Source organism: Cephus cinctus, unplaced genomic scaffold, assembly GCF_000341935.2.
Source record: "Cephus cinctus unplaced genomic scaffold, Ccin1 Ccin1_scaffold0048, whole genome shotgun sequence".
In the NCBI taxonomy this organism is placed as follows: Eukaryota; Metazoa; Arthropoda; class Insecta; order Hymenoptera; family Cephidae; genus Cephus; species Cephus cinctus.
Window position 1 is genome coordinate 40,686 of NW_014332793.1, and position 12,264 is coordinate 52,949.

The window sequence follows — 12,264 nt, forward strand, 5'->3', positions numbered from 1 at the left end:
AAATCTCGTTTCCGCTTAATGCTCTTGCATTTCTAACATAGATACATTTCTCCATTTCATTTTTTGTTTGACCGTGCCGTGGTCTGATTAAAAAAAAATTTGATAACGCTTGCACGTATGGTAGGCTGTTTCACTTTTTGATAGTTTAAATATTATTCAGCCGAATAGAAAAGTAGTAAAAAATGTCCCAAAAAATGGCACTTTTTAATATCGGGTAAAAAAAATGAAAATAGTATATCTGCTTTGAAATTTTTAGTTTTATACATTTTTGAATAGCCTGATTCAATTTAGTCAATTTTTTAATTCATGCTTACGGAAAGATAATTTTATTTTTAATATTTCGCACTATGAGTATGTTCTACCTCGACATAATTGTCTGATAATTCGATGTATTGAAAATGTTGTCTTTCCGTAGCCATGAATGATAAAAAGTAAATGACAAAAAATTCCTAACCAGATACATTATTCGTTTCATCTCACTATAGAAAATAATTGCTTCATTTTTGTATGCTCATTATTATTTTTATGCCCGAGATTTGTAAGTGCATTTTTGTTTTTGGTAATTTTCCGTAATGTCTTCTTTATCCGTCTAAATCTTATTTATGCTATTAAAACATGAAACAGCGTAACATAGGTGTTTGTCACAGGTAGGCTCTCGGGAAGAAGAAACGTTCGCTGATTCATGAATCAATTTATTGTATGTATACGATGTAATATAATACAATATTTGTAGATTAATATAATCATATATTTAATGAATCTTAAGTTAACTAGGTGAACTAATAAGCATAGTTGATAATTAAGAAAAAAAATAAAAGGGCAGAGACGTGAGTTTCGAACTCGATACTCTCGGACGTTAATCCAGCACCAAGCACGTGTGCTATCGAGTCACTGTGGTATATTATTTAGCAAACTTATATTTGTGTAGTTACCCACGTTCGAGAGTTTTTGTTTAAGTTTTATTTGCTTACTCTGTTATTTCCAGAGCTTCATATGATTATTAAGAGTATTGACTACCTTATTACTACGGTTTATGTAATATCCTGTAAAAAAAAAGGTGGATACAAGTCTCCCTATTTGAGTGTTCACCCGGTTTAAAATCGTGGATCTCGAGGAACACACGAATTCATTCGACCAATCAAAAACGTGGAACTAGTTCGAGAGTCTCGTTCAGGTGGCGCGTCGACGCGCCGAAACACAGCTCCAGATTATCACGCGTAGTATTACTATATATACACGACCAATCAAAAACGTGGAACTGCTTCGAGGGCCCTCCGCTGAGGTGGCGCGCCGAAACCAGAGAAAAATTGAGACCACCAAAAACAGGCTCATTGGTAATCTCCCTACTCATCTCTGGTAGAACAGGCTTAATAAAATCTATATTATTTCCTCCTGGCACATCTCCTCATTGGAGGAGTCAGCCATAAGTAAAGGAAGGAAGGATATTATTTCCTGAAGGAAATATATTTAACACCAATAGGAGAAACAAAGGTCTCTCGTTGAGGAGGCAGCCATAAGGAAAGGAAGGAAGAAGGGTCTCTCGTGTCTTTTTTCTATAGAATCTGTGACATATAACCTGATTCTTTTGGGATCATTCCTTTAGTGTGTACATGCTTACTACTAGAATATTATAAAATAAGTTTAAAATGGCTGAGGCAATGAAACAAACTGTAGCTGGTATGCTAAAAGGCATTGAGAGGTAATTCTTTACTTTATTATCACGAAAAATTTTGCTCTTTTTGTCTCGGTGAAATTAGAAAATATTGCCCTGTACTGACTCAGTTTCAATTCGCCAAATTGAGATCTGAAAGATTTTTGTATTTTTACAACTTTCAGGTACAATCCAGATAATTTGACAACGTTAGAGAAATATGTGGAAATTCAGTCGCGGGAAAATGCTTACGATTTAGAAGCAAATCTTGCCGTTTTAAAATTATATCAGTTGAATCCTCAGCGGTTTAATATTGATATAACGTGTCAAATATTACTGAAGGCTCTAACGAATTTCCCTCATACTGATTTTGTATTGTGTAAATGTCTCCTAAGTGAGAAAATTGTAAGTTTTGTCCAAATATTTTAATTTTTTTTTCATGCTGTACTTTACTCAATTGATACTTAAAAAATAGTAATAGTGAAATGTGTACTAACGACTGTTTTCTTTTAAGATGCAAGAAGAACCAATTAGTCAAATTATGTATCTTGGAGATGTTTTGGAAAAGTGCAACTTCCAACATTTTTGGGAACGTGTTGCTAATATGTCTGATCTTTGTGACAAAATTGTTGGATTTCAGGATTCAATAAGAAAATTTGTATGTCATGTTGTGGGAATTACTTTTCAAACAATAGACAAAGGCTTGTTGATGCAATTACTCGGTGAAGTTGATGGTATGTATAAGTTACAGGTTGAATAAAGAGAGCATACATCACTTTCACACAATAGATGCTAGATTATAGTCATAATATCTGATTCCATGAAATCTATTAATTGTTATATGAGCTTTCATTTTTGAAATCTGTTTAGTCTATATTTTGTTCAACAACGTTCAGACTATAGCGTAAAAGTCCCTTGAACGTAAATTTGATTTAGCAGTCTAATAATATAATGGTTCTTGGCAAAGTAAGTTGAATAGTTTGGCAACATAGCAATAATAGTTTATTTAATTGTTCCAAAATATATTTCTAATTTATTTTATAATCTAATGTGTCAAAGTATACAGCTCCTGTCATGGATTCTGATATTTTTGATTTGTCAATAAAAGAAATATGGAAATGTCCAACTATAGATATGGAACAAAGTATTGAAATTGAAAAGATTCTTACTTCATGCGACTTAAGAAAAATGATAGGATAGGTTTTTGGTTACAGTGTAGTTCAGGTATAGGCAACCTCTCCTAGTTCAGAGGCCATTTTATCATTCTGTCTCCGAGTCAAGGGCTGGATCAAATTATTAAATAAAACAAATTGATATTAAAATAATTAAAAGAAGTTTTTACTTCATATTTCATTTATTTATAGTTATAGACACACCACTGAAATAGATTAGGGCCAGATCAAAAGAAGTAGAGGCCTGGATCTGGCCTGTGGGCTGCCCACAAATGGTCTAGTTCATTGATAGGTCTCATTTTTCATGTAGCGTAATATTTTGTAATCAAGCCAATATAAATATATATATATACATATACAAACTTGTACATGTGCATTAATTCATATTTCAGATAATACTGCGAAGCACTGGATCAAGAAATATGGTTGGAAAGAAGAAAGTGATTCTGTGATTTTCATTGCCAATCAAGATGAGAATATTAAGACAAAAAATATCACAGAAAAAATCGACTTTGAAAATGTTGCTGGTCTTATGGCCGCTTGTCTTTAAGATGAAAAATAAAGTACTTTGCTATGAAGCAAACTAAGTTCTTTTTTCTATTTTTTTATTATACAAGAAATAAAATCACTGCTAGAGCAGACTTCCAAATTATGTGCATAACATAGCTTATGATTCACTGTTTAAAAACAAGCACAATGAGAATGCAAAAGTCATCTGAGAAAATATATAATTTAATAATGTATATTACTAATCATATCAATGTTCACCCAGAATTTCTCAGTTTTTCTAATGGTATGTACCTGGAGTTGATTAGCTACTCTCGACAATTAAACCTCGATTAACTTTGGTGAAACCGGCCCGATCTAAGCCTTTCGTTTGATTAACCTAGACTAGAACTGCAACACTGAACATCCTAAAGATTCGATTTAATAAAAAATATATTAGTTTGCTGTTATACTGTTTTATGGTGCCTGATCCGGTTTGTACATCTTCACAACATTATTTGTAACATTTTCTATTATTAAAAGTTGTACTTTCTTTATACGTATGCAGTAACATTTAAAAGTTCTGTTAAAAGAAATTGCAAAATATTTGAATTTGATAAAACAACATATTTGATGATGAATATTCATTGCTGAATTTATGATACGCGAATAAATACAATATACATATACAGGGTGTTCGTTATGAAACGCACTGTAGTAACACTGTTACATTCCTTTTCAAATTCTAATGAATACTTGTATTTTCATTTTTTATTTCATATATCAAAATTTCGAGATAATCAAGGTTGAAGTTGCAGTAATGCGACCAATCAGAACGCGTTTAAACAGAGCTTAGAGAACGTCGCGAGCCAACCCGCAAGGCCTGCTTACACTAGGCCAATAACACTAAGAGTATCGTCGTTGTGTCCCTGTTTATCTGCATGTAATTGAGTAAGATACAAGAGACGATACTCTTAGTGTTATTGGCCTAGTGTAAGCAGGCCTTGCGGGTTGGCTCGCGACGTTCTCTAAGCTCTGTTTAAACGCGTTCTGATTGGTCGCATTACTGCAACTTCAACCTTGATTATCTCGAAATTTTGATATATGAAATAAAAAATGAAAATACAAGTATTCATTAGAATTTGAAAAGGAATGTAACAGTGTTACTACAGTGCGTTTCATAACGAACACCCTGTATATGTATATTGTATTTATTCGCGTATCATAAATTCAGCAATGAATATTCATCATCAAATATGTTGTTTTATCAAATTCAAATATTTTGCAATTTCTTTTAACAGAACTTTTAAATGTTACTGCATACGTATAAAGAAAGTACAACTTTTAATAATAGAAAATGTTACAAATAATGTTGTGAAGATGTACAAACCGGATCAGGCACCATAAAACAGTATAACAGCAAACTAATATATTTTTTATTAAATTCCTGTATATAATTGAAACATATATATATATATGAATGAAAATTAAAGGTTTATACAAATACTTTTGTAGCTCCTGATTCATTATACTATAAAATAATAGTTTAGCATTTAATTCAAAAGTTTATATGAAGAATTAATTAAATGTGGACTATTTGTTTTCAATTTATAAATAGTGGGAACTATTATATAGTAATACAATACAAATTTCCACAATGTCAAAGTTGTATGATTACAAAATTATGACACTCGTATTATGATATTTGCATTTATGGTGTATCGATAATCATAATCATAATAGTAAGAGGTACTCGTGTTTATATATGAGCTGAAAATCATGAAAACTTACCGTATGTAAATAAAAATGTCAAATCAAAAAATTGTTTGTATTTAAGGATACAGTATTGTATTCATATAGTAAGATAAGACCGTTTTTACTTTGTATATCTCAAAAACTGCAAAGCTCAAATTGATACTATTGTGTAAAACATTTATAAAATTTGTAATTCTATCTTGGAATCACTCGGAATCCTAGTCATCCAACCACCTTAAATATGTTCATCATATGAGTTCGTTTTTAGTTCTAGAAACTTAGAAAATACGTTTGATTGGTCATTCAATCGTTAATCTTGCAATAGTGTGATATTTGACCAACCAAGCGTATTTGCTCACTCAGCGGTATTTCTGTTGAACACAGCGAATTTTTTTTTCTAGATTTCAAAGATTTATACATATAAATATTACTGAGAACGGAGTTACTCTAGCTTAACAGTTTTGCTACTATTATATTATAAAAAAATTAAATGCATAATACTGAATTCATCTATATAACACAAAACACAAAACGGTTAGATGCATTATAAATCCATGAGCTGAAAAACACGTTTTCCTTTTTAAATTTTGTTAAAGCTTTGTGTATGAAAATACAAATATACATAGCATTGTCAATGCTTGATAAAACTCCAATCATAATATACAAAATAATACTGAGCTATTAAAATATATAATTTATAAATGTTATGAAAATTGCTTAATCGATCAGTATGAATAAATAAGATTGGGAATCATATATTTACATAAATAAACAAATAAGTATAAGATTTTTCGTATTTCGGCCCAGGAAAATAGTCATTACAAATACTAAATTAATTATTGTGATCATAAGTTTAGTATCATTTCATTAAAAGATTTGAAAACTGTGCGAATAAATAATATTTGTTATGTAATTCACCTTGATACCTCTCAATTAAATATTTACTTTTGCCAATTTTGTTTTAATCTTATAATTATACTGCAAATTGCAGATTTTATGCAAGCGACATAGTCCAATAGCAAGATCTTGCAGATTGCTTAGATAAGACATTCTGTAATTATTACATATGACTCAAAAAAGATAAATGCCTTTTTTATCCAAATATAATTTCAGTCTGTACGTTTTAATGGATTATTTAGCTTTTACAATGTTTGACTCATTTGTCATTACATAAAATATGGAAATATCAATGGAATGCAGTATTATTACAATTAATTCTAAAAAGCCCTACAGAATATGTGTTTTCTAAAATGAATAATTATTGTAATATAAATAATTACCAGGAAGTGTCCTACTTAAGCCTCATAATCTGGAGTTTAAAGATTTGCTAGTAGCATTATCGCAAAAAGTATAAGTAACTTTATAGTTTTTTGTTCAACTCAATTAGCATTTTATATCTGCAGACTTATAGGTTGCCTTTTATTAACATTAGGTTATTGCTATATTGAGGTACCATATACAGCGTGCGGCGGTTATCCTGGCTACCTGGAATATCGCAGAAACTAAAGTCCGGAGAAAAAAATGTTTCAAATAAAAAGTTTAAGGTAAGGAGGGGCTGATCCAACAACGGACTTTAATTTTTGAGATATTCCAGGTGGCCAGGATAAACGCCGCACCCTGTATACTGAACTTCGAAACTACGAGGTACCACATATACTGAACTTCGAAATTATATTGGCATATACATTAATTCTTTTATCTCGACAAAAATCAACATTAATTCGAAAAGCACTTTAATAATTTCTGTAATTTAAAACAAATCTGAAATCCGTCATTCTTATGGATTTGGTTGTCTAGTGTTAACTGTGAGTGGTAATACTATTATAATGGGAAAGCGTACCGACACATATTCATTTCTGATGGCCTTTATAGATAGTCGAACTGAAAACTGATTTATTTTAACACTATTCTTCGGCCTCAATATATACTTGTGTACCACAGTTTACTTAAATTTAGCCTATTCAAACTTGATGATCAATTAAATGTGCATCCCTTCTATATGAATATCGTGGTGGATTGTGACATGGAAATAACCATAATCCTGGATGGCTCTTCCCACAAACTTGGGAGAGAAGCGTAAGAGTATGTGGAGTAGTCTTATTGTGGTTAAAATGATGATTGCCTTGTACTCGTTCCACAGCAGTTTCATCACAAAGAATTGCTTGAAATTGATCGACTAAGATTGCTATAACAAACATTCCAAATAAGGTAGATTCCAACACCAGTATGACGCAATGCAATCTATAAGTATAAAAGATAACGTTCTGTTATTGCATATTAGTTCTATGTAATACAAATATTTTGGTAATATGCAATGATACATTTACTTACATCCGACTCTGTTTTACAGTAACATCATTACTGCACTCTGGGCAGTCTAAAATCCATGATATGGTCACCAATATTATAGCATATAAAGCCAACAAACCAACATATACAAGAAATTGTATAAAATATTTTTGATTCCGTTCACCGACACAATTATTTATCCTTAAATTTTTAAAAGTTTTGATAATGATCATATGCATTATGCACATGAGTTGTAACTAAAAAACATCAAGTTACCATGGGCAATGATGGTCCATTCTTCGAATACATCGCTTACAAATTCTGCAATGATGCGCTCTAGGAGGTCTGTAAGTTTCGCATCTGGTACAAACAGTCCAATCATCTGTTTCATCACAATCGTCGCCTACACTAGAACTGCCTGTATGTATATCTGAGAAATCCATTCTTGTCTGGGGAAGTGGAACTACTCCTGGATCACTACATACTGCCTTTAGGTGCGACATCATCAATAACAGTATTACTGTATTGAATATTACAACATGAAAGGGACCCCATAAACTATAACATAAAATTATATTAGAAATGTACTTGTTATCTGTATCAAAAGTATAGAAAGATTAAAACACAATTCAACCATACCATCTAGGATACAGGTAATGTTTCAAGAACAGGATTAGGCTAAACTGTAAAATACAATTTCTTCTTGAAGTTAGTTGCGGATTGTTTAGTTTATTTAAATAAATCCCTTCAAGGAGTTGTATTCTGTAGTTTGACCTTAATGATAATTTATAAAGTAGAAAATTCAATGAAATAATAGATTTCTTGGTAACATTTTAGATAATAATCAGAACATAATATAGAAATCCTTCAATCATTGTGTATTGGATAGAATCATCTTTCAAGAAACTGTTAAATATTAATAAACTATAAATCGAATCATTTTTAGTAACCAACCTGTCTTGCATTGTGTGCAAGATAATCCATCGTATCACGACATAGTCCGCATAAAATACCGCGACGTATGTCACAATAATGCAGACAATTCCACAGGGATCCCTGACAAACATTTTCCCACTTCTTAATATTCACATTCTGTATAAACAGATCGAACAGCGATCAACGTGTGCGAGGTTGACCATGGCCACACATTTTCCCGTAAGGTACAGCTTTCCACGTTATCCTTCAGAAACGTCAAGCAATTAATCACCACTATTACTTATACTGTTCGAAAAATGTCGGATTATTTCTAATCCATTGACTGTATCTTGCCAGATACTAAATTGAAGAACGTAAGTAGTACATTTTCGCCAATATAAGTGGCGATACAGTATTCAGAGAAAGGAAATCAAATATATGCACAACTTCAAAGTTGGGATCCAGAAACAAATTAACTCACATTTCGTTAATCTGCATATTTTAAACATTAAGAAATATCTCTTAGTTGAACATTATATTTTTATGTGTAAAAAACATTAATAAGTGTATTGCAAATACAGCAGTACTGCCTTTTCAAGAAATGAGACACAATTACCATTAAATCTCAGGTTACTTTCCGAAATTCACTGTTAATATTGTAGAAATCATTTTTTCTGTAGTTATCTGTTGCATCTAAGAGAGATACAAAGTATAGCTTCCTTGAAATTAAAAGACGGTTAAGATCTTAAGAATATAGAGTGTGCATATAGTATACCGTTTAACTCTCTTTTTACTCCAATGAAAAGTATGGGCCATCAAGACTAGCAGTGAATTTTGAAAAGTACTACCAGTACTGTCACTTCATGAATTACAGTGATTACAATGAAGCCAATCCATCGTTCATTCTTGAATAGCTTCAATCTCTCAATAGTCAATAATCATCCCTGCAAAAACTCGCGCAAATATTTAACCAATTTTAACTTTTCAATGATGTTTGTCTAATCCACAGTGTAACCTCACTGCTCGACTATACGTATTAGCTCATGCGCACCTGCAAAGTGTTTTGACTCAAATGCGTGTACTTAGGGTACGTTTGGAAATTTACTGCGAATACTGTGAGCACAGTTATCACAGTTTATGTTTCCATCGAAGTCGAGTTGAAATATTAATTACGTATATCTATATATTAATAACTTATAGATATACTTTTAATGTATTTCAACTAACTTACGTTTGACTCCGGTGGAAACAGAACAGATAAATTTACCTTCGACATGCTTGACTTTATTGGATTAAAACTTTGGAACAAATGTTATTGCGTAAAGTCCTTACTGAAAAATTTAAGAGGTAATGAAGTATTTTTAATAATATTTTTACTAGATGTTTTATATGATATTACAAGATAAGTACTTAAAGTAAGACATGTTTTCGTGCTAAATGTATTCAACTGTATTACTAGTACTGCTAAAACAAACTTGAAAAACACTTCTAGATCGTGTATTATAGTAATGATGATAATAATTATTTGAGTAAAATATTACTGGCATTCATTATTTGATAGTATGTTATTATTAATGTTTATAATAAGTCGTTCAATTAATGAGTAATTTCATAATTATTATAAAAGTGTTAAATTTTGTAGTGTCATTGATTCCAGTATTGCTGAGATTACTATTACATGTATATCCACTGTAGTATTTATAATCACAACTATACAAAGTGGTTCAGATCATGAAGTAGAAATTATTGGGTGAATTCAATATACAGTGTAGGATGAAATTGATGATACGTCACATAGTACACAGGGTGTCCCACGACTTATTCCCCAACGGGCACTGGCATACTTTCCGTTGAAAATAGAACAATATGCAATTTGTCCTTATGAAATCGGTTGTAGCGTTCTCGAGAAAATAAATATTAAAAATTTAGAAATATTATCATTTTAAGTAAGTTCGAATCATCACCAAAAGAAAACAATAGCAATAGGAAAAATAGTGAAGCAAAGTGGCGGGAGTTTGATTCTGTGAACACATTCACTCAAGTAGAAACTGTAATATTATCATTAGACTTGTCAAACATGAGACATTCAATGACACACTTTTTAAAGTGGGATAAAGAAATTTAATGTTCAGAATGGTATTTATTAATGTATGTATGTACACTCTTTGATCTTCTCTGCATCTTCCTGTACATTTTCCCGTACATTATCCTGTACTTTTCCCCGTACATTATCCTATACTTTTTCCTGTATACATATTCTCTCGTATACTTTCCTGTACTGTTTCCCTCTTAATTTCAAACGTAATATCTCCCTTATTATGTATGCTACCCTAACGAATCTTTTTTTCATCTCCATTTTTCTCTTGCTCTTCAACTTTTGAAATTAACTTTTTCCGATATCATTTGAAATAATAAATATAATTGTTTTAATTTCCGAACGGTAGTTAAACGAACAATAATAATATGCCCATTCGCAAATTTATTTCGTACCGAATTAACTTGTTTCGAGCCTCGAAGACTACGTACGCTTATCACACATTTGAGAGACTATAGTCTGATGATAATATTAGTTTCTGCTTGAGTGGATATACATATTTCTAGAATTAAATCACCGCCACTTTCCGCCACTACCTTTTACCATAGCGAAATTCCTAGCCCTACACAACATTGTACCTCTCATACGATATTTCGTAATAGTGATTTCTTCATAACGGTGCCAATGGTGTCGAATGAAATAAAAATCATTTTGTAATTCATTGTTGTCTATTATTATAAACTGAAACATCGAATGCATATGTACATATGTATAATTGTGTCATTTAAACAGATAGAAGACACGTTCTTCGTGCGATATGGGTGTACTAAAAATTTCTTATTGCGGTTTTCATAGTTCACCTAAATTTCACCACATTGTAGTAGACCTAAAAAATTAAAAAAAAAATATAAACAGTTCAAGTTAGATTCATATTTACTACTACAGTCCAGTTTTACCACATGATATGTTTACTTTTTCACTTCGGATTCCGGAGGGTATTACACAATTTTATAACGCAGGTATTGAATTCCTGATGTGTGAGATGAAATCCTCGTTCGGTAGTATTAAATATAAAAGCTATAAATCATTTTAGAGAAACATGTATTTACTGTAATTTCGGATTTGTCAATCAAAATTAAATAGTAAGGTACAACTTATACTTTGTGTAGCACGAAGTATCGCTTCGGGAATGCATCTTCTATTACCTCTCCCAGTTCGAGACATTAGTGCTAAGTTCGATCTCCCTAAAATGCTAAGAATATGGTCAAAAACAATTAATTTAAAAAGGGACATGTGTAGAGTTTTCTAGAGCGTCTCATTACTTTCATGCCAACCCAATAAAATTCGTCTCGTCATTTCTTTCAGTTTTTCAGTCCAACGTCGTTTTATTTCTACCAAGTCTAGCTCAGAGATTAGAACTCCACTTCCACCTATGAGCTCAACCTCTTTTGTGGTCATTAGTATTAAAATTATCCTCGGTCTCATTGTCGTCGTCATTATGTTGATTGTCATCGTTATTGCGGCCATTATTATTGGGTGCCGTGCTGTCGTTGTTCGTATTGTCACCATCGCCGTCTTCGTCGACGTCATCGTTATTATCGTCATCGTCCACTCGAACTGGAAGAGGTCTATCCCGTGAAGAAAATGGACTTGGTTCAACTTCTGTCTCTGTATGTGCTAATCTGTCTATCGCTGACTGGCCGATGATCATACCGTACTTATTTACGTGGAGTTACTCTAACCACGTCTTGTTTTCTATTTTTTTAAATGTGAACCCTTGCTTCTAATAGTTCAACATGCAGTTTTATCATTTAAGTTTAAGCGAAAGCTCAGTTAATGGAATGGCCAATGGAATAAGCCAATCTAGAATGAACTTAGCAAAGCTATTTCATAAATCTGACTTACGGTTTCGAACAATAACTCGACCGGAATAAACTTGAATTCCTCCATTTTATTTTGGC

At 31.8% G+C, this 12,264-nt stretch overlaps 2 protein-coding genes and 1 long non-coding RNA gene across 6 annotated transcripts; 2 read left to right on the forward strand and 1 right to left on the reverse strand.

Moving 5' to 3' along the window:
* The first annotated feature begins 1,349 nt into the window (after positions 1–1,349).
* On the forward strand, positions 1,350–3,866 carry LOC107268238 (eukaryotic translation initiation factor 3 subunit K). The gene is made up of 4 exons (XM_015740825.2): positions 1,350–1,699; positions 1,837–2,056; positions 2,166–2,385; positions 3,216–3,866. Exons 1-4 carry the CDS (start codon positions 1,647–1,649, stop codon positions 3,371–3,373), a joined length of 651 nt encoding a protein of 216 aa, XP_015596311.1. The 5' UTR covers positions 1,350–1,646; the 3' UTR covers positions 3,374–3,866.
* A 1,240-nt stretch (positions 3,867–5,106) lies between these two features.
* LOC107268382 (palmitoyltransferase ZDHHC3) lies at positions 5,107–9,311 on the reverse strand. 4 transcript variants are annotated; one of them, XM_015741125.2, is made up of 6 exons: positions 9,044–9,311; positions 8,885–8,961; positions 8,308–8,533; positions 7,630–7,911; positions 7,396–7,554; positions 5,107–7,305 (listed from the first exon to the last, which is right to left on the reverse strand). In XM_015741125.2, exons 3-6 carry the CDS (start codon positions 8,418–8,420, stop codon positions 7,026–7,028), a joined length of 834 nt encoding a protein of 277 aa, XP_015596611.1. In that variant the 5' UTR covers positions 8,421–8,533; positions 8,885–8,961; positions 9,044–9,311; the 3' UTR covers positions 5,107–7,025. The 4 variants fall into 4 exon arrangements, with proteins under 4 accessions (XP_015596611.1, XP_015596590.1, XP_015596627.1 ...); XM_015741104.2 differs by having other exon boundaries at positions 8,750–8,961; XM_015741141.2 differs by lacking the exon at positions 8,885–8,961 and having other exon boundaries at positions 9,141–9,311.
* LOC112494464 lies at positions 8,427–11,024 on the forward strand. The gene is made up of 2 exons (XR_003059875.1): positions 8,427–8,642; positions 9,278–11,024. It is a non-coding gene; the product is annotated as an uncharacterized LOC112494464 (long non-coding RNA).
* The last annotated feature ends 1,240 nt before the right edge of the window (positions 11,025–12,264 follow it).